Source organism: Astyanax mexicanus, chromosome 2, assembly GCF_023375975.1.
Source record: "Astyanax mexicanus isolate ESR-SI-001 chromosome 2, AstMex3_surface, whole genome shotgun sequence".
NCBI lineage: Eukaryota > Metazoa > Chordata > Actinopteri > Characiformes > Acestrorhamphidae > Astyanax > Astyanax mexicanus.
This window is the reverse complement of record NC_064409.1, coordinates 26278133-26301793: the sequence shown is the minus strand read 5'-3', so window position 1 is coordinate 26301793 and position 23661 is coordinate 26278133. Positions and strand designations below refer to the sequence as shown.

The 23661-nt window shown below is 38.2% G+C and overlaps 1 protein-coding gene across 2 annotated transcripts; it reads right to left on the bottom strand.

The window, feature by feature from the left end:
* Window positions 1–377: 377 nt before the first annotated feature.
* frs2a (fibroblast growth factor receptor substrate 2a) lies at window positions 378–22962 on the bottom strand. Of its 2 annotated transcripts, XM_007241429.4 has the most exons (7): window positions 22491–22962; window positions 9602–9716; window positions 9274–9364; window positions 7185–7371; window positions 6776–6913; window positions 4124–4257; window positions 378–4010 (listed from the first exon to the last, which is right to left on the bottom strand). In XM_007241429.4, exons 3-7 carry the CDS (start codon window positions 9337–9339, stop codon window positions 3069–3071), a joined length of 1467 nt encoding a protein of 488 aa, XP_007241491.3. In that variant the 5' UTR covers window positions 9340–9364; window positions 9602–9716; window positions 22491–22962; the 3' UTR covers window positions 378–3068. The 2 variants fall into 2 exon arrangements, with proteins under 2 accessions (XP_007241491.3, XP_022530012.2); XM_022674291.2 differs by lacking the exon at window positions 9274–9364.
* Window positions 22963–23661: the final 699 nt, after the last annotated feature.

Below are 23661 nucleotides of genomic sequence, written 5' to 3'. Positions count from 1 at the left end.
TGCTGCAGCTCTTTTGGAGGTGGTCTGTGGATTGTCCTTGACTGTTCTCACCATTCTTCTTCTCTGCCTTTCTGATATTTTTCTTGGCCTGCCACTTCTGGGCTTAACAAGAACTGTCCCTGTGGTCTTCCATTTGCTTACTGTGTTCCTCACAGTGGAAACTGACAGGTTAAATCTCTGAGACAACTTTTCCATCCTTCCCCTGAACAACTATGTTGAACAATCTTTGTTTTTAGATCATTTGAGAGTTGTTTGGTGAGCCCATGATGCCACTCTGTGTTTGAATGGGCATTTGCTGCCCTCTGGTGGTGAACTGCTCACCCCTCAAGCACAAGGTAGTTTCCAGTAAGTGCATGTTTGTAGTGAAACTCCACACATCAGAAAATACACACGGTTTATTGTTTTAATAAAATACAAACATTCTGTTTACATCCCATAATATCTTCCACCTTTAAAATACACTTCCAACGTCAATTAAACTGATATAAAAAGTGTAAGTATCGGTACAGAATATCAGGACAGTGCACAGTCCAACAAGGAACTGATTTAAAGGTCTGATATCACTGAGAACTGAAACATGAACTGAAAATGAAAACGGAGTGTGATGTTTTACATAAACTCTGGTCAAAAGTGAAGCATTTATTGCCCGCCCAGACAGTACACATATGGAAATTACTGATTGTGAATGAATCTTGTTTTTGATGTCACAAAACCAACACAGACACATATACATTATATATACTGTATAGTTATTGGTGTTTACTTTAGTACCTCTGGGTGGTTGCTGAGGTATTTTGTGTTATTTTAGAGTGTCTATAAGCAGTTCATATGCTAGAGAGTCAGTGGTACTGGTGGTAATTGCTAGGGTGTTGCTGTGGTACTAGTGGTGGTTGCAGGCTGTTGCTGCAGTACTGGAGGTGTTGCTAGGGTTTCACTGGGATACTGGAGGTGGTTACTAGATGGTTGCTATGCTGCTCCTGTGATATTGGGAAAGGTTGCTAGGGTGTTGCTGTGGTACTGGGGTTTCTAGTTCCTAGGGTGGTGCTTATGTCGGTTTGTAAGGTACATGATGTAGTACCTCTATATGGTTCATATAGTACCTCTATGTGGTTGATATAGTACCTCTATGTGGTTGCTGTGGTATATAAGTTGACAAGTGGAATGCTCATAACTTAAGGTTTTATTCTTTTTCTTTGGTTTATTAATGATTGCCAGATGATTCCAAGGCTGCTATTAGGGAATTGCACAGCATAACTAGAAGGTGGTTGCTGTGGTATCCTAGGAGCATTCAAAAAAGGTCTGAGTGTCTTTAAACTAAATAAAGTTTAACAATATTTTCTTTTATCTCACACATTCAGTCTCACTCACACAAACATTATACAAAGTGTTGGATCCTGGACAACCTGAACAGCCAATCAGAATAGCCCTCATTTACATACAGGACTGTGCAAAAGTTTTAGGCACCAAAGCAAATTACACGGATCTATTTATCTCAGCAATACAAGTGTTTTTACCTGAAAAAAGGACCACATATGATCTGACCAGATGCAAATAAATATTAATACAGTAAAACGTAACAAATATTTCTCATTTTAACTAAGTATGTTATATCCTGTGAGCCGAGCTGAAAAACAAAGTGTAGTTCCATATTTCTCCTGGATGCCATCAGCCAGCATGTGTATATGTTCAGTTCTGTCAGCAGCCCACCTGTTTACCAAATTTACCAAACCAGGTGTTGATATAATGAGAACTAGAAATAACCCTATTAAACTCAGATGAGGAGAGATTAGGAGATTAAGGAAACCAGTTATATTAAAGCACTGCTTTTTTTTTTAATTGTTGTTTGTATTTAATGATAGTGTTTTACTTGTGTTTTACTGAGCTAATAAACACTTACTTTACAGCTTTTTCTTTGCTAAAAAATCCCACAGGTGCCTAAAACATTTGCACAATACTGTATAAGAGTCTATAAGGCACCGTGTTCTTTATTGTGTGTTTAAATGTGTTAATATAAAACATTCTGTCAGCTGCAAAAGTTTATTTTAAACATTAAAAAAGTCTGTAAACAATGTGTACAATCTACTTGATACAATCAACGGACTGTATGTTACCATTTTTACTATGCTACCTCTCATGGATTCCCGTGTTGTCAATAGGGTAGTAGTAGGCGATTGCTTTGATATACCAGGTGGTAAGAATAGTTTATACTTTGTACTTGCAATATAGTATCTATTTATATACATTACTTTAATACAGATTGTTTTTGCTTTGCTTGGCAAAAAATGAAAAATGGCATACATACACACGTTGGTTTTGCTATTTTTGAGATGCCCTTTGATTTATACTACACTTTAGCTTAACCCAAACCTCAGTGACCACATATAAATAATTTCACTTTTTTATATTTTCTAATTAAAGTACAATCTTTTGTTAAAAAAAAGCCTTCAAAGAAGTGAGGACCATTTCAAACTGACAATTTATGACAGTGCTTGTGAGGACATCTGGTAGTCACAAAGGTAGCAAAACATGCATTCACTCAGAGACACACATACATACACAAATAATTGGTGTTGAATGTTACACTAACATTTGTTGTTTAAATATAAAATAAGGCTCAATAGCTGCTTAAATATTGAGATTTGATTGAACTTAAAATAAAACAGTTGCCTGTTTTGGTAACTATTTTGAAGTTTTCAAAAAAAAATTAAATAGTGTAATGTTTTTGGTCCGAACCTGTTTTGGTACAGCCTTTTCAACATCTTTATACGGGATTTATAAACACTGTAACAACCTCCAACCCCCGCCTCAGGGTAACCATAGCAAACAGTTTTACCTCAAGGTAACTAAAGCTAACAGGTTTATCTTAGGGTAACCAAAGCTAAAAGGTTCATCTCAGGGTGACAATATTTAACAGTTTTTCCTCAGGGTAACCACAGCTAACAGGTTTACCTCAGGAAACCAACAGAATTAGTCCTTTAGTAAATGGGTGGCGACAGTTCCTCTGAAAACCTGTACAGGTGTACCTGTGTGCTGTTCAGGCAGGTGGTGGGCGTGTTTTGCGTTTTGGCTCACACGGGCAGGTCAGTGCTGTTGTGTCGCGTTTTCCTTGCTGTCCCGTCATCCCGGGGCTGTGCCCTCTGCAGGCTGGACATGGCGGCAGTGCGCTCGATGTCAATAACGGCGTAAAACTCTGTCCGGTGGGTAGGGGTTTCGGGAAGTGGCGTTGGCGGGGTGCTTGGTGTCTGGGGGCCGCTGGAGTCAGACACTTTGTCCATCTCCACCTCAATGTAGTTCAGCTGTTGGAACGTATCTGCCGCTGGGACCCTCTGCAGGTCAAAGCTGAAAACATTTGTTTCTCCTAGTTTGTGCGTGCTGCTGGGAACCTCAGCGTTTTCCGTGTTGATGTAGTTGTGCTGGGGATCACTGAGGTCAAATCTGTTCTGAGTGGGGTTCTTATGCTCTGTCCCCATTTCTACTTCAGCAGGAGGCTTGCGAAGTTCCCACACGGGCATGAGTGCTGGAAGGTTCTCGTAGTTGAGAAGTGCTGCAGTGCGATGCTGCCCATTGTAAGTGTCGGAGGCAGGGCTAATGGGGCTGAGTGTGTTTGAGGGTCGAGGACGTCTGAAGATCAGGCCGTTCTTTAGTTCCAGTGGTGCCTCCTTGCGCTCATCACTATCGTAGCCGGTGTCGGGGTCGAGAGTCATATTTGTGCAGTCTTTGGCAGATGCAATGGACTGCGTGGTGGTTACTGTAGTTTGTTCCGGTGCTGGAGGTTCTTGCTTGTGTTCACGCTGTTTCTCTTTCAGCATCATCTGTCTTTGCACTGGAGTTGGTGCCAGAACAAACTTCACGCTCTCTGGCTCCATCATCATCCACACCACTTCCGATTCATTAAGAGAGGCGGAGCCTACACTCTCTGAATTGGATAGCAAGAGATCCAAAGGGGCGTGGCCACTGCTTTGAGAGTGATACTCCTCCTGCAGACCGGGTGTGTTAATGTATGTGTGGACCTGTCAATCAGACAATCTGTTAATTATTAACATCCTTTATTAGTACAACACACAGTACATAACAATATGTGTTACATTATTGTGTGCATTTGTGTGTGTGCCCACGCGTTTACCATTTCGTCATTCATTAGCAGTGGGTGCGTTGACTCCACAGATGGTAACCTACTGCACGGCTGTGAGGAGGCATCGCTGACAGAAGAGAAACGGCCGACCCCATTGGCTGTAACTGGCACAGAGTATAGAGGAGCTAACAACAACAAAAACAACACGCACACTGAACAACTGCTATTTTAAATGCATCTCTTGTGGAGCTTGTAATGGGATTTTTTACATCATTGCTGCTGGAGGCCGGGCTGGGTGAGGTACAAGTCTTAAGGTTGGGAGTTCTCAGCCCAAATCCAGATGAGCAGCTAGTTTGACTTGTTCTCCAGCCACAGGTCTCACCTTTATCTTTTAGCTTAATATTGTAGCATCCTCACCCATGCAGACAGTGTGGATGGTGTGGTTATTATCTTGGTTATTATGCTTTTTCCAGTACAGGTGGTGACAGTTCATGTGGGCAGAGCTTTGCTGTTGTTATTACTGTAGTGTGCTCAGCTAACCCGTGCAGTTAATATGGGCAAGGCTTTGCTGTCTGGGATGTATTGAGACCAGGCCCTAAGCTTTTGCTTGCTGAAGCATAAGAGGACCATTTGAGCAAAGCTGTCTATTGACTGGTATTCACTTCAATGTATTTTTGAACCAATAATAAAGGTGCCTTCCAGGTCTTTTTCATAATGACATGACCTACGTTCTCTTCTTCAGTAAAAGGACTTTCTGTAATTTGATCCAAAAGTTTAACAATCTCTTCATAGCTAAGAATTAACAATTTTTCACCACAGTGCTGAAGTTTAAGTTTTTCTTCTTCTTTTTTGTCTTAATTTTATTATTATTATTATTATTGATAGACTGTAATGTAAAAGAGAAGAATCAATGCCTGGTTCAACAACGAACAATGCATAAAGAATTCTCCAAACAATGAGAAGAATGATAAGCTTATATTATCATGTAAAATTATTATATAAAAAAGTAAATAAATATAATAATATTATACTCCAGTAAATGTGAGGGACGTATTTAAAAAAATCGATTTTTAGATTTAAATCTATCTTCATTTGAATTATCCGATATCAATCCTTAGAATTAGCCCATTTTCTCCGTATACGCGTACATTTTTATTGGCTTACATCTTGCAAGACCATCCTTTTTCCTCTTTTTAACCTCTGGCTGGGGTGATCAGTTGGCTGGAGCACAAGTGACAGCGCCCAGGAGCTACCTGTGTTTATCAAACTTGTACATTTGGACTGTTTAAAATTGTTTTCCAGTGTTGTTTTCATCCATACTTAATTTAAAGTAAGGCCAGAATGAGTGAAGCTATCGTTTGCTTAGCTGGTTAGCTGATTCACCGGGTAAGCTAAACACGTTAGCTGGATTTCCGAGTACCAAACACGGCTGGAGCGCTAAGCTAGCCACCGGTAGCATGCTAAGCTAAGCCTTGCTGGCATGCTAGCAGCGATAGGCAACGTACAATGTAAAAGGTTGAACTGTTAGCCGGAATAAATTGAATGTATTAATAGTGGAATTACGATTGTGTTCTCCATGAAGCGCTGTTACTAATTTAAATTATTTTATCCCCAGGTATGAACCCGATTACCGGGCCGGTAAAGAGTCTCTTATATTAGGGGAGATGAACTCTGCACAGACCGCCTGGAGGCAGCGTTAGCTCCTTTTATAAAGAGGTTTTCCTTAGAATTTAATAAAGTTTTCTCTCTTAATACTATTCATTTGGCTTATTGTCTTTTTATTGTCACTATGCTTATTGTAGTATCACTTCTGAACTAGTTAGTATGAGTAGATTTTACACTTTTATTTTCAAATGAATAAGAAATGTATAAAGCGTGTTTTGTTTTGTTTTATGCAACTGATGCATGGCTTTCGAAGCCTCATGAAAGTTCTGAAACAATGTTATGTATTACCAACACGTAAACATTTGAGTATAGTGGCCAATTCAACTTGTATAGAGATGTAAAGCACGGTGTCGCAATTAAATACATTAAATGATGAAAAAAAAGAATGTAGCTGTTGTGTTAAGTCTTCATAATATAAACACTTATATTGTAATAATGGATAATTACCTAAATGGATCGATATTAAATTGAACTGTGAATCGGAACTTGCGAGTCAGAATCAAATCGAATCGAGGAAATCAGTGGTGATTATCAGTGGTAAATGTATAAGTGATTTTCTTGATGTTCCATTCAACACTTTTTGTGCAGCTACTGTAAACAGTATGGTTGTTTGAATGGCATGCTGGAGATTGGCGTCATGCTGGGGTCTGCACATGCTCTCATTTTCCCATGAGAAGCCCATCAGAAAGTGACATGATTGCAATCACCTAGCCCAACTGAACACAGTTGGCTGAATGGCTCCAGTTTGTACATACTGTCGAGAAGCTACAATAATAATGTGGTCATATGCGTCTCTAAGCTCCTCTAAACGTGATGGGTTTGAGTAATGCGATTATGATGCTTCTCAAGGAGCACTGTATCCCACTCACACCTGTACTTTATACTGCACACTTATGATCACATCACCCTGGAACCAGGATAATACCAGGTGTAAACAGATCCACTGAGATCAGTGCATCTTCAGCCAATCAGAAGCACAGGCCTTTAGGTGCATACATGGATACTGTAGGTGTGTGTGTGTGTGTGACTGTTTCTCACTGGTATGGCTGTGGGGAATTCTGGGGAATTCTGGCTCCAGTACAGGTTCCTCCACCACACTGATGCTGTTGTTGTGCATGATCTCCTGCAGCATGTTGAAGATTTCCTCAGCTCTCACACACTTAAACGCAAAGATTCCTGCAACACACACATATACATTTAGTTTTAGCCCCGACAACTCAGTCTACAGCAGTTTAGCTCCACCAAATCAGCCTTAAATTAAGTTCAGTCTACAGTACTTTATCCCTGCACCTTTATTCCCCAACACTTTAGCCTCACCCATTCAATTCACATCAATTTAGCTCCGCCCATTCAGTCCATAGTACTTTAGGCTTTCAGAATCCAGCCATTTACTCCCACCCGTTGGTGAATTACATATACTGTATCAATAAACAAGACAAACCCTTACCCTGTCCGGTCTGGCAGCGCCGCCCACTCTCAAAAGAGAAGAGGTTGGAGTCATACCCATAGCGACGGAGGCAGAGGTATGGCCAATTCACCGCATCCCGTTTCCGAGTGTGCAAGATAAGCTCTGCCCCTGTCAGCTCCATCACGCCCGAGCCTAACTCATTACCATCATCATCCACGTTAATCACCTACATACACACACATCATGTTCAAACATTAAAGGAAGCTATTTTCTGGATAGAAGAAATGAGAAAAGACTATTGGTTAAACTCCTGGGACTGTCTGGAAAGAGGAAAGTGAAGAATACACTGAGCAAAATGGATTATGGATATTTTCTGTACACTCAGAATAAGAGGTAGACAGACTTAAATACCACTTCCAAACATGATAATGGTAGTTTCTCACTGTTACTGTAGCATAAGGTGTTTTCATACTAGCACTATTTACTCTGGTTGAATCAGACTCGATTTGGGTGGGATTTGAGCAGATTTTTGAGCAGGTGTGAAAATAACAATCACACTTAAATGCAGACCAAAACAACCGCACTGAGACCCACGAGAGGATGTGGCCTCAGCCCAGTCCCAAACCAACTCTTGAGCAGTTCTGATTGTGGTAAGAATGTGATCTGACCATGATCCGATCTGACTATCAAATTTACTCCTCAGGTATGAGCTGAATGGCTGTTCAGGTGCAGTTTAACCTGAAATATTATCCAGATAATTACTATAGCTATTAACCAATGCATCTCTGCTGCTGCTCTATGCTATGCTGGGTCCACACTGAACTTGGTATGTGCAGCGTGCGCCGCTTACATACACCCAACTCTCTTTACTGCACAGATATCTGCACCACACATTACATTAAAAACAGTGTGTTTTGTGTGCGGTGTAAAAGCGACTTCACACTGCATAAATGTGCTGGTCTGGAAGGCAGGACCCTCATGCTTCCGGCGCCGACGCGAGTGGCTGCCTGTTATATCTACCTATCTAACTAACTAACTAACTAACTATTTTCTTGTAGTAATGGGGTGGTCATGAGCAGTCCGGCTCCAAGAATTGGCTCTTTAAAGGGAACAACAGGTGATTGGTTTTCCCTGTTAAAGCCACATTTGATTGGTCATGTGTGGAGGCATCTGTAAGTCTTCACTGACTCGGAGGGGACGAGTTACAAATACACATAACATAGGGAGAAAAGGAGATACAGAAGATTTACAAAATAATTTTATGTACACAGAAACAGTACTTTACACAGATCAGAGACTGGACCTTTTTTCTAATTTAGATTTTTTTTTTCAATTATTTATTTTGTGGCACTCTGTTCCATGTTGAGTATATTATAATAAAACCATATAAATAATAAACATTTGATGTAATGTGTGTTTTTACATGTCCAGCCTGCATTCATAAATTACTTTAATCAACAAAATATCTGAGGAGCTGTGGAAGTAAACAGTCTTACCAGATTTTGAAATTTAAAAGCATTTGAATTTCTAGCACTAAATTATTTTGCATTGAATTAATACATTTTGGCCTCTGAATTAAACTGTTGCATTTTTCAAAATACAATTTTCATTTTCATTTTTTGTTCAATGTAAATAAATTCAAAAGCAAAAATGTAAGTAAAATAAATTTAGATCTGCTCAAATTTGACATGCCACAGCGCGGGCAATCAATGCAGTCATCAATGGAACAAACAACCAGCCAATCAAATGACGCCCGGATATCATGTGACAAGTTTCACAGACCTCCTACCTAATCACCTAATACAACAGAGCAGCTGAACATTACAGCTTTCTAATCAGCCCCTCTGCTTTGCAGCAGGTGAGCTTAAAACATGATTTATTTCCAAACTTCAAGCTGAAAACAGGAGATTTTTGTCACCAGTATGGTATAAGATATCGCTAGAATGGCCTAGAAATCATAACTTTAATCATGGATTTGCTCTGTTGTTTGTGAACATTGTATGGAATAATTGTATGGAAACATAGGTGTCTGTAGGGATTTTACCACATGCTTTGTGACTGTCACAGCACCCCCTCCAGTCTAGCATGAGTTGTACATAAATGTGTGACATACTATTGGTGGACCTGCCTTAAATTTGCTGTGATGGTTGTCTGCGATGTTTTCTTTCTGTGGACAACTAATACAGATACCCATGATCCTTCAGTACACCACAGCACTCCTGAAGAGAAAAGAATATATATATATATATATATATATATATTAATAATGTTTGATGTTCTACTTTCCAAAAGACACTGAACATTCTAGTCTGCTCTGCTTGTTTTCTTTAACTGGCCACACCTGCTGTTAGCCTAGTACGTGTACAGTAGCAGACATTAATCACTGTTCAGTGCTACAGTGAGAATAAGATGTATTATCAGTGTAGTTCTCCTGCTGGCCAGCAGAGAGTGCTTACCTAAATCCAGCCATCAACGCTGCCACGCCGCTCACCAACACACACCACCTTTACATCTCACCATCATTACAACCTGTGTGTGTGTTACAGTGGAGGCAGAGAAGCTGTATGTGAACTGCAGAGAGGCAGAAATAATCAGGTATCAATAATTGCTATAACCTGGATACATAATAATTTGCTAATAAATACATTATACTGTATATTACATAAACCATAACCAGGATATTAAATTATAAACAGTTTACTGTAAAGGAAATAATTATTTGATTCCTTGCTGATTTTGTAAATTTGCCCACTGACAAGGGTAGGTTAATTTTAACAGTGACAGATAGAATATAAAAAATTAAATCCAGAAAATCACATTAAATAAATTATATAAATGTATTTGCATTTTGCAGAGAGAAAAAAGTATTTGATCTCTCTGGCAAACAAGACTTAATACCTTGTGGCAAAATTCTTGTTGTCAGCAATAAGACATTTCTTGTAGTTGATGATGAGGTTTGTGCACATATCAGGAGGAATTTTCATCCACTTATCTTTGCAGATCATCTTTAAATCATTAAGATTTTGAAGCTGTTGCTTGGCAACTCGGAGAATCAGCTCCCTCCATTAATTTATTATGGGATTAAGGTTTGGAGACTGACTTGGCCCCTCCATGACCTTAATGTGCTTCTTTTTGAGCCACTAATTTGTTGCCTTGTCTCTATGTTTTGGGTCATTGTCATGCTGGAAGACTCAGACACGACCCATTTGTGACGTCCTAGCGGAGAGACGGAGGTTGTCACTCAGGATTTTACGGTAGATGACTCCATCTATTTTCCCATTAATGTGGTAAAGTAGTCCTGTGTCCTTATACAACGTTCCCTTCTTTAACAGGTGTTCCTTGGGTGACAGTCAGCATTTTTCTTCCTAAAAACGCGGCAAGTACAGTTAAGGCTCAATTTTTGTCTCATTTAATCACAGCACCTTTCCCAATCACTCTCAGAATCTTCCAGGTGTTCATGGGCAACCTTCAGATGAGCCTGCACATGTGCCTTCTTGAGCAGGGGGACCTTCTGGACACTGTAGGATTTTAATCCATTATGGCATAATGTGTTACCAATGGTTTTCTCTGTGACCGTGGTTCCAGCTACCTTGAGATCATTAATGAGACCCCCCCCCCCCACCCCCGTGTAGTTTATGGCTGATCTCTCACCTTCCTCATGATCAAGGACACCCCACGAGGTGAGAATTTGCATTGAGCCCCAGATCGATGTTGATTTTGTATTTATTCAATTTTCTTACTATTGCACCAACAGTTGTCTCCTCACCCAGCATCTTACTTATGTTTCTGTAGCCCATTCCAGCTTATGATCTTGTCCCTGACATCATTACAAAGCTTGTTGGTCTTGCCCATGTTGTAGAGGTTAGATTCTAACTGATTAAGTGTCACAGTTTAGCCCATGTCTGTTTTGTGTTTCTCCCTCATTTGGTCTCTTGTGCTCCTGCCCCTCTGTTTACCTGTCATGTGTTCCCAGCCATGTGCTATTGTTGTGTTTTGGTCCTGTCTCCGCCCTAGCCCCACCCTGTCATCAGTCATTTGTAACTCCGCCCCCTCATTACCTCCACAGGTGTCCCTAGTGTGTGCCTGTGTATAAATACCCCATGTGCTCCTTTCTTGTTTGTCGCGCTTTTTGTCTAAACTTGTCATGTTACTCTGTCCAGATCGTGTTTATCTGTTTTGTTTAGCCACAGACCTGCTGTGTTTGTCCTCAGTGTTTCAGGTTTGCTTTATTTAGTTTCTTTGTTTGCTTAGTTTGCTTGTTTGGTTCAGTATTTTAGTTTATCCTCTGTTTCATAGTGTTTTGTTTTAGTTACCTTTTCTTTATATACTCCCTAGTGTTCTTTTCTTTGTTAGTTTAAATATGGATAATAAAAAAGCCTCCTCCTCTTCGTTACATTAAGTCTGTGGACAGGATTTTTTTTATACAGGTGATTAGGAGTGTCTAACTCATACCTGTCAACTCTCCCGTTTTGGCCGGGAAACTACCGTATTTTACTCCTCTTTCCCGCCGTCCTCCCCTATTAGTATTTTCCCGTATTATACTAAAAATTAAAAAACTTTTTTATTGAGGCGACTGACCGCTGTGTGTTTCTTAACCAATCGGTGTGCCGGTTCAAGAAGAAAGTCCCGCCTTTCAGGAGAAACAGCCAATCAGCTTGCTGGTTTTGAGGAGCGCGGAGGAAGGTCAGTGTGCCAATAGCGTCAATAGTGTGCCAATGTTTGCCAACACCTGGGACAACTATTCTTGAGACAAGGGACACAATGGGTTTTTAATTTCTAAAAATAAAATTTAGATTTTTTCAAAATATATTTATATATTTTAGTTGTCCCAGATGTTGGCCTTTTGTTGCTGTGAAAATACAATCTCCCAGGTTTAACATAAAAAAAAAAGTCAACTCTGTAAGACACAAAGAAACATAAATTAATATATATATTTCCTTTATTTTTAAATCCAAAACTTGACAGGTATGGTCTAACTGGTCTGTAGGAGCCAGAATTCTTATTGGTTGGTTGGGGATCAAGTACTTATTTCTCTTTGCAAAATGCAAAAAAAAAAATGTATACAATTTATACAATGTGATTTTCTGGATTTTATTTTTGATATTCTATCTCTCACTATTAAAATTAATCTACCCTTAAAATTAAAGACTGTTAATGTCTTTGTCAGTGGGTAAGAGCAACTGACAAGATCAGCAAGGATCAAATAATTATTTTCCTCACTGTATGGTACATATTGAAGAATTGAGAATGGATACTGAATAATTCACAGTAAAAAACAAAACAATTCATGAGAAATGTATTGTGAATATGAAAAAAATGAACAGTGAATACTTTATAATCCATAATGAATTAATGAAGGAAGTTATGTCCTTCTCCAATTTTCTTCTATGGAGTTATGAGGATTCTGTTTGACGGTGATGATCTGTGTGAGAGTTTATACGTTAGTACAAAGATTTGAAACTCCAATCTCTGAAACTCCACTGCTAAAGCTGAGCAAAGGTTTCCTGCAAATGTTGCATTCCAAATGTTTAGTAAATGTTGTCGTGGCAACAGGGCTTTAAAGAAAGACAGCAAAGCAGTGCTGCAGATCGGTTTGGAGCAAACTCTCAAGGATGTCCTGATGTATCAGAACCCTGACCCAAGTTCTACAGACTGAAACAGGGCTGTCTCAAACGCAGGAGAGTGGTAGTTGGTAGGGTATAAAGCTTCTATTTCTTGTTACCTAGATTAGTTTCATAGCTCCTTCTATAGCTTCTGGTGCACATAACTATACACACATTAAGAATTTATCACAACTCTAGGCATAAAAAAATGCTCAACTCTATGTGCAACTTAATGTTCTGCTCAGCTTTACACACATCTCAACGCTCAACTCTATGCACAACTCAGTTCTTAACTTACAACACAGTTTTCAGCATAACTCAACTCACAACTCAATGTTTAACTCTACTCTTCACACAACTCAATGCACTACACTCTACACAGTACCCAATACTCAACAGGACTCTATGTGCAACTCCTACACATACACACAATTCAGTCCGACTCACACACAACACAACACAAAGCTGGGCTCAAAGTGGTATACATTTATGAAGTGGAAAGAATTTTATGAATGATTTAAAAACGATTTTACAAATAAAAACTGAAAAGTGTGGTGTGCAAAAGTATTCAGCCCCCCTGAGTCAATACTTTGTGGAACCACCTTTTCATCAACTCTGACCAACAACCCCGTCGCTGCTGAAGAAAAGCAGCCCCAGAGCATGATGCTGCCAACACCAAGTTTGACAGTGGGGATGGTGTGTTCAGAGTGATGTGCAGTGTTATTTTCTCCGACACACATAGCGTTTTGCATTTTTTTGCAAAAAAGTTCAGTTTTGGTCTCATTTGAACAAAGCACCTTGTTCCACATGTTAGCTGAAAACAGGACTTTTTATGCTTTTCTTTTGACAATGGCTTTCTTTCTGCCACTTTTCCATAAATACATTTGTTCAGTGCACAACTAATAGATGTCCGGTGGGCAGATTCCCCTACCTGAGCTGTGGATCTCTGCCTTTCGTCCAGAGTCACCATGGGGCTCTTAGTTTCTCTGATCAGTGCTCTCCTTGTTCGGCCTGTAAGTTTAGGTGGACGACTTGTCTTGGTAGGTTTACAGTTCTGCCACACTCTTTCCATTTCCAGATAATGGATTAAAAAGGGCTTTGTTCAAAGCCTGCAAAATCTTTTTATAGCCTAAGCCTGCTTTAAACTTCTTCACAACCTTATTACTGACCTCTCTGTAATATTCTGTTAACCAACCTATGAGGCCCTCATGGAGCAGCTGTACCGAGATTAGATTACACACAAGTTGGAGGTTGGAAGTTTAAACGCTGGGGGTTTAAACCATCTGTTCCTTTTGTGGTGATGGGGAACGTGAACACTCTAACCAACAAGACGGACAAACTGGTGGCGCTGGTTCGTAATCAGCGGCTGTATTGGGAGTGCATTTTAGCATTCATACTTCACAAAAACGTGGCTGACCAGCAACATTCCCGATGCTATTCACCAATATGAGAGCGGACAGGGACCCCAAACAGAGTGGCAAAACCAAAGGTGGGGCTTATGCTGTTTGTGACCATCAGATGTTGTAACCCAGGACATGTAACTATGAAGGTGATCATCTGCTGTCGTAATGTTGAACTGTTGGAGGTGAGTCTCCAACCCTATTGGTTGGTTACTTTCACACTTTATATAGTTTTGTACTTATATATTTATTTATATATTCTTCTTTCAGCATTTTTATTTTACTTTATTGATATTTTATAAGGTATAGTTAGGCCTGTCGCGATAACTATGTTATCGACTTATCGTACGATAATTAATTTAATCACAATAATTTTTGCAGCCATCGGTAAAATCTGCATGGATATGTTTACATGAGAGCGACTGTCAGACAGCGACATCTTTCAGTTAGGAACTGAGTGCACGCAGAGTTTATGCAGCAGGGAGGGATGGACGGACGGACGCATGCACGCGCGCACACATGCAAACGTGTGTGTGGAGAAATGTTAGCTTGCAAACGTATTCGGGGCTAAAATAACTTTCTCAAAACTAAACAGTTTTAGAGAACGTTTAGAGTAGTCTAGTCTGGGATGGGCTGTGTTTTAAAGTTGCGTTTTTTATTAGGCTTTAAGCCAAATAAGTGAGGAGAACCTATCAACGCGAATGAGCTGGTATGTTTATTTTATTTCACAACAGTAGCAACAAAAGCTGGCAATACTACTAACCTGAGATCTTATTTAAAGCACACACATCCAGTCTTATTTTCCGAGCTGAATATTGAATATGAATATTGTTACCCCAGAGAGATCCTGCCTCGAGCCACACACGCTAAACATGCTGGTGTTCCTTGCTCTGAATTTGTCTGAAAGTTAAATAAAAAATACATTTATAGCAAGAGGTCTGGAGTGCTGTGCTATTTGTGATCATATGGACATGCGTGTTTTGATCATATGGACATGCGTCTTTTTTGTTAAATATATATTCAGAAAAGAGAATCTGCAAGTGTTATGTCCAGAGTTAAAAAAAAAAAACTTTTACTTTAATTTGTTGTTACTTAATTTTTTATAAGGGTCTGTTTAATATTCTTATATATATTTATATATAAAGAGTCCCAGGATGGTTGTACTTTATTTGTTTTAGTTTTTTTTTTTTTTTTGGAATAAAACCATGCAAACATATATTGTTTGTATGGCATTAGTTTAAGCAGACTGTGTTTGTGTTTATATCTATTAGCAGTCATCAGGCAACTTCTGAATGCAATTGGTTGCACTCAGAGAAAAGGGGGCTTAGGCTAATACTTTTGCACACCACACTTTTCAGTTTTTACTTTGTAAAAATTGTTTTGAATCATTTTCTTTCCACTTCACAATTATATACCACTTTGTGTTGGTCTTTCACATTAAATTCCATTAAATGTTTGAAGTTGTAACATGACAAAATATGGAAAAGTTCAAGGGGTATGAACATTTTTGCAAGCCACTGTATCTTCACGCAACTCAGTGTGAACTTCATAGAGTGAGTGAGAAAGTGAGCATGACAGAGACAGGAAAAGAGAGAGAGAGTTAGAAAGAGAGAAGTTCATGCACTAAACACATGGTTCACTAAAAAGAGCTACTCTTTTTATCAAATGTTATTTATTATCTAAGACACATTTGAAGATTTTAGATTAGCACTGGAACTACAAGGTTAATGTGACTAACAAGTAATGGAAGCTATAGAACTCTCTAAAATGAACTCCCGCTTTAAGTGCTAGGGCTGTAATCATTTTGTATATTTGTGTCTGTTGGGTTTTAATTTAGAAAATCAACCACAGAACTAAAGACTTGCTTTAAACCTACAATTTAAGCTGAGTACACGACAGACCACCCGTCTCCAGAGAACACACACTAAACGAGGTCAGCCGAGGACGGAGAGGTCGCACCCGCTAATTAAAACAAAGATTTATATCAATGCCGTCTTATCACAGACCCAAACCAGCTAACGACAGAACCAAAGTAAAACCCAGAACATCCTCAGTGCAACTCAATGCACAACCAAACGCTACACTAAATTCACAGCTCAACTCAACACACAACCTAATGCTCAACTACACTCTACACACAGCTCTCCCATTGGTTCAGACTTCACAGGTAGCACTGAAGGTTGTGAGGTTAACCCCATCATATTAGTCCAAATCTGGCAGGGTTTATCTTTATGGTTAGTGCTTAACACTACTGAATAAGGGTGGTTGACATATTTGACTAAAAAATTATTTGACTAAAAAAAGGAAATCACTGGGTTATATTTTACCAGCTCTTACCCAGTGTTCTCAAGGTACCACGCCACACATGGTATTTCTCACACTTGCCAATCCATCGGCTGTATATTATAATGTACTCTCGTTGAGCCAATCAGAATATAGATCGCTCTGTTGTTAGGCAGACCTAGTCAAAGTCAATGTGCAAATATGTTACCTTTTGCATTATTTTTAGCTATTGTTAGCTACAGGAATTCTAATAATCTTTAGTAAATCATTGAACTTTTTTGTATTTAATGCATCATTTATTTTTAAAAAAAGATAATGAGCAAAACTGTGATGATCAGAAAGCTGTTGATGTATTGTTAAAGACAGTGTGCCAATAAACATGACACATTTGGCTTCTACTTAAAGAAACAAACAGAAGAACCATGCATTTATCATATATGCCTTTCCTGGTTTTGGGATGAAACTGGATGTTCAGATGTGCTACAGTGAACCACAACTGAGTCAGATTGAACTTTTCCTTTTGCGTTCAGGAGTAACTGAGTCTGAGTGAGTGAATCTGCATGAATGAGTGAGTGTTGCTGAATTAATATTACATTTGTGAATAATATACTATCAAAATGTGTTAAAAGGATGACATATTTAACAAACTTAACTATTAGCTCTAATCCATGTATCTAAGACACATGTGTCAAACACAAGGCCCGCGGGCCAAAAGTGGCCCGCCACGTCCTTTTATGTGGCCCGCGAGAGCTTGTAAAATCTTAGTGTCTATAATAAATAGGTCAGAAGCGTTCTTTGACCAAAAACTACATTTCCCACAATGCTTGTCGATTGTATTACCCGCAAAGTTACGGCTTACTGCCACTACACGGCAGTGTAGTCATTGATGTGGAAACCCTGCCGGAGGGAAGGTGTAACTTCGCGGGTGGAATTGAGACATGTTTATCCCATAATGTCCACAAAAAAAGAAGCTGATGCAGACGGACGGCTGTGCTTCAAGGCGAAAGACCGGTATGCCTTTTGTGTTACGAAGAGTGTTACTGACCAAAATAAACGCTTTTTAGGAGAGATATAAGTTATGTGTAAATATTTATAAGACAATACCTGACAATCTGTTTTAATGATGTTAATAAACATCACTGTGACCCAGCAAAGGACGAGGAGGTGAATCACTTATCTAACCAGCCTGTACTGATTTCTGCCCCCAATACCCTTTCAATAACCTCCAATAGCCTTTAATAGTCTTCAGGAGCCTTCTATAGTCTAACCTTGCAGCCGTGGTGTGTTCTAAACTCCGTAGTTATAAACATCCTGAGGTTAGCAGCGCGCTAACTGACCTGTTTATAATGTAATCCGAGCAGTGCCTCCGGGATGGCTGTTCTAACCTGCTGCTGTTAGCTGCTTGGGCTGAAAGATGAACTGTAGAGAGCTGTATTATCCGGTTAGTGCGGTTAAAACCTTTATTTCCTATACAGAAGAACTTTAAAAACTGTAAAAACGCTCCAGACTGGCTCAGCTGAGCCCTGTAGCCCGTGGCTGGGCTGTAGCTCTGACTCAGTAAAGACTGCAGGCTTGTGCTGCTGCAGCTCCCACTAGTGGTTGGATGAGGAACTGCTAAATCTGAGGAAATGCTAAATCTGTCACATGTTCTTAACAGCTCACAATTTTTGATTTTATATTTATTAAGCCTTATTTCAGTATTAAACGTTTTGATCAAAGTTAATATAACTTGTATTTTATGTCATTTCTATTCACTTGAATAGTTTGGTTCTTGATTGGTGGAGTTTTTGGATTTCATAACATGACAAATTAAAAGGATTTATGTTAATAGAGCAACAAGCAAACATTTTTTTCCATGCAACTGTAATATTTGATTGAATAAATAATATATTGAGAGTTATTTAACATTAAGGAGTAATTACATTAATTTTATATTACATCTGGTTACATTTTATTACATTTATAAGTTACATCTGGCCCTCAGAGGACAGCCAATATGCCAATGTGGCCCTCGGCCAAAATGAGTTTGACACCCCTGATCTAAGAGCATTATTTATGTATTTAAATGCAGTTCATATCATATAGTGTGACAAAATAGTCATATGGTGTGACAAGAAAACCCTGTCACACTGTATGACATTGTTACACCATATGACGTTTCATGTTATTAACATGACTCTAAGCAAAGTGGCTTTATGCTAGCATCATAAAACTAAGCTAACTACAATACGACAATATAGTGTTAAAGGTAAAATTGACTAAAAAGTAATTTCATTTGGGCATTTTTGTGTAAAATTTGTCACATTTGACAGTGCATTATGACAATGCAAAATGGAACTGAAGAAGGAGTGCTAGATATACTAGATTTTTCAAAAAGCATAAAGAGCGATAACACACCCTGTAACTTTCAGTGTCCTTCTGAGGTGTTGTTCTTCCTCCTGAAAGAAGGAGAACCCCCCACTCCCTAAAGGTCTCCAAACAATTATCCGAATATGGCGTCACACCATATGATATTCATTTTGGGGACAAAATGTTTTAGTTAATTAAACAGAAAATAAATGAATTTGCTTGTTTTTATTCAAAATCTAACTTTGTGAAATGTGATTAGGACAGTCACGCCATATGAGCTTTTTCTAGTTTGCTTGAAAATTTTGAAAAGATTAAATGTTAACTACATCAATGCTTTGTAAATTCATTAAAAAAACAGCACTTTTTGAACAATATCATCACAGTTTTTTTACATTTTCTTTTATTCTAATTTACATATATTTGACACACTGGACAATAAAAGACCACGTTATGTCAACCACCCATTAGCACTTTAAAATAAGGCTATTATAATTAAAAAAGCAACTGTTTACTGATAACACACATTAGCTAGCAGTGTTAGCATGTTTTGGTTATTTTCTGTCAGCAATATATTTAGTTAACATAATTAGGCAGCATTATCTTTGTTAGTTGACAGAGGGTCTGATATTCTTTTAGTTAGCAAAGCAAGCTCTTATCTGTTTCAAAAGTAACTATTTATAGTCAGCTAGCATTACTAGCATTAACAATTTTTATTAAATTTTACAAATATTATATTTCTAAATACAACATGAGACGTCAGCTACTTTTAATTGGCATACACCGTAGTAAGCTAAATATTTTTAGCTAACCTAGTATTTTTTATTACAAGAGTTTTTTTTCATTTAGCAGAATCTGCTTATTTTTAATTTATGATGGCAGAGTTCAGTAGATTTATTTTTTTCCAGGTAGCAGATTAACTCATCTTTGCTATTACTGTTTTGACTCTAGCTATATTCAGTTGGAAAAATAAGATAGCATTAATTATGTACAGTTTCAGCATTCATTATTTTAGTTTACAGAGGATTTGGATTTCAGTCAGCAGGGTGAGCTAGCTAGCATTAGCTATTAAAAGCATAATACTGCTATATACAGAAAGCAAGGTCAGCTATATTCATTTATCGTATGAAGTGTTTTCATTTAGGTGAGCTAGAGAGTCTGCTAGTCTTTATTCTTCATTTCAGATAGCAGGGTTTAGTGGCCTTAGCTAGTGATGCCACCCTGTACTTTTTCTTTACTGGCATTAGGTTTTTCAGCTAGCATAATATGCTAGCATTAATTATATTCAGTTAGCAAATTAGGCAGCATTATCTGTTTAGCTTGAAGAGGGTTTGCTTTTTTTAATTAGTTAGCAAAGGAAGCAAGCTTGCTAGCATTATCTGTAGCTTTTTTAGCTGGTAAGGATTAATAAGATTAACTATTTTTAATAAACAAAACATTATATTCATATAATTACAAAAAAACACTAGCTATTTTTGCCTGCAGAAGCATTACTATTTTTTTTCTAGTGGATTACATTCAGCTAGTGAAGTCGGTTCTTTTAGCTGAGGTGTATATATGGAACATATGGAATTATTTAGTAAACAAAACAAACCATAATAAGATTCTTCAAAGTAGCACATGGTGGTTTAAAATGCTTTATAAATGGAGTTTAAAAGGTTTATAACTGAAATGTAAAAGCTTTATAAATTGAGCTTAAAATATTCACAACTGAAATTTTAAAGCTTTATAAATGGGGCTAAAAAGATCCATAACCGGAGTTTAAAAGGTTTAGAAATGGGGTACAGACAATTTATCACTGTAGTTTTAAGGCTTTATTACTGCAGTTTAAAAGGCGTATAACTTGAGTTTAAAAGCTTTAAAAATGATGTCTGTATTGATGAAACATTTGATTTTGTTCTTTGTTAAATTAATTATTAAATATTAATAAACTGATTGATTTTGCTCAATTGCTCCTAATTAACCCAGTTATTTTGGTCAAACTAATCTGTAAAAAAGATTCTCAGGTGGGTATTCTCCTTTCTGTTAAGTGATTCTGTGTATGTGATTTCTGCCAGAGCTCATTACCCCCAACTGAACTGTCCACTGAGGGTGATAATATTAGCCTTCTATAGTCCGTTCTCAGTACACCCGCGACAGTGTGGCTGGAGCACAACTTCACAAATGGAACATCCCACCCAGGGGTGGAAGTTCTGGGGCCCCAAGCAATGTTTTTTTTTTTTTTTTTTTTTTTTTCGGGGGCCCTGATCAAATAGATTATTTTGTATAGCAAAATGCAATATTGACTCTGACAACCTAACTGTCTCATGTACCTCATCCTCGTCAGACGATTAATTTCTTGCTGCTATGAAAAAAATTTTACGTATACGTATAAGATATCTATGGTAGCCGCCCCTGATCCCACCCATTCATCTACACACACCATTAGACCTCGCTACAACTCCCATAATTCACCTGCACCCACTATCACACCTAGGACTGAACTACCACTTTAAGGACTTAGTTACATACCCTGAACAACTAAGTGTGTGTGTGTGTGGCAGAGAACTGCTGAAAAATACACTGAGAGTGAGAGTGACCCATACACACTCCCACACACTCCATCGCATGTTCTCACTCACCCACACACACTCTAAACACACACTGCAGCTCTGCTGACTGCCGTATTATACTTCAGCAGGGTTTCCTCACTGTTACACTGTATTAAATGTAATGTTTCATATCATGATATACAAAAGATCCACACCACCCTGACCCAAAACTGTACACAAGTATTACATACAGTAAAAACATACACCCCCTCTAAAAAAAAAAAAAAAAATAAAAAAAAAAAATATATATATATATATATATATATATATATATATATATATATATATACTCAGCTAGACTTTGCCTCCAAGTATTGCCTTAGTTTAGCATCAAAATATCTACCTACACATCTATCTGTATTTCTCGGTATTTATCACTCACTGCTGCTAGAGTTTTTAAACACTGTGTTCTTCACTCACTGTCCACTCTATTAGACATTCCTACCTATAGCTGCTCCACCTTGTAGATGTAGTGTCAGAGACAGAAGCTCTGAATCTGCACAGTTTGTGTTGGTCATCTTTTAGTCTTTCATCAGTGGGCACAAAACTCTGCTCACAGGACCCTGGGATGTTTAAAATCTCTTGTCTGTAATTATAGGACTACAAAGTATCCTATATGATCAGTGTAGTACCACAGAAACCCCTTGGCAATACCATCTAAACCTCCTGGCTGGGATACCACAGAAACCATTTGACATCTTAGATTAATAATGCCCTGAAACCACATAGTAACACCCAGTCAATGACCTTAAACACCACTGCAACCACACAAATACTTACAAATACACATATACACACAATACACATATACTCTAAAATACACAAATAATTACACCAAAAACACAGTAACACACACACTGCCAATAAGATCAACAAAACACTGTATACTAAAAGGAAATTCTCCATATTATCACCCTTTCTAATCATATTATTAACTAATACTAATAACTATAATAACTAATCGTTTCTAAACATCAGTACAGGAACTCCTGAGATTCTGCACAGATGGCTTCAGTTATATAATACAGCTTTAGCATGGGTTAGCTGCCGTGCTAATTACCGAGCAAAACATCTAGAAATCAGCTTTTATATCACTAATATAAAGAATAATCAGATACTTACAGTGCATTTCTTTCCATACCCGCGTGGCTGCAGATCCGGAATCATTAGTTTAATAACAATAGTGGATTTAAATCAGAAGGAGCCGAGTTAAATCCCTCTCAGCCCCAAAAACAGCAGATAAACTTTTAAACCTGATCATTATTAACCCTTATAAAAAGCCCAGGGCGGAGTACACTCCTCCTCGGACAGGAAAAATCCGGATTAAAGCTGTTTAATCTGTAAATTCAGTGTTTATAAAGCGATCATCTGCGCTGTAGTAAAGTTGCTCTCCTTCAGGCGGATTCTTTTTGTTTTTACACTCGTATTCCTGTTAAGCTCCGCCCCTCCGCTGCTGGCGTACCGCTGCGAGTTACAACTATCAGCCAATCACAGCGCCGGAGGGGCGGTGCTCACAGGAAAACGGGTGGGTTACAAACATAAATAAAGCGAAAGGGGGGACAAAGCATTAAAGTTCAACATTAACGAGAAAAAATGCTTTTATCTATAAAAATATATACTTAAAAAAACATAACATAAAAACATAATTTACTTTTTTTCATAATTTAATTTTATGATTAACAAATTTCAACAGATTTTTATTTTAACTGTCTTGCATTTAATTTAAAGTCAATTTAAATGTGCTTTTAATACAGTGTTTGTGGGGCTTCATGACCTAAAAACAGTAATAATTAACTAAAATACTTAAACCATCCTTTAAACAGGCTGCTGTTATTCCCAAAATATGGATAGTCCATACAAATGTGATTTGTTTGAATGGTTTGCGTTTATTCTACTTTGTCCCAAATCAGTACAGACTCCGTCAGCATGAAGTGTTGGAGTATGTGAGTGAAGGTGAGCATAAATGAGTGGATATGGATATGTTTTTTTTGTGTGTGTGACAAAGGCAGTGAATTTACAATGAAGAGCGAAAGGGGGCGTGGCTTAGAGCTTTAAAGTTATGTAAATTAACTTCTCGTGAACACAAATGTGAAACTGGTGAGCAAAAAAAAAAGAGAATTGTGTGAGCGCTGAACAGAATATCACTCTTGAGCTTAATTTTTCTCCTCTCTGGTGTTTTTTTTCCTCTCGAATTCATAGTTCTCCTCACGCGCCATGCAAATTACCTGCTGCTGTTTTTGCTTGAGTGAGTTTTTTGCGCTGGAGTTTTGAAAGGGGTGGTTTGGGGGCGGGG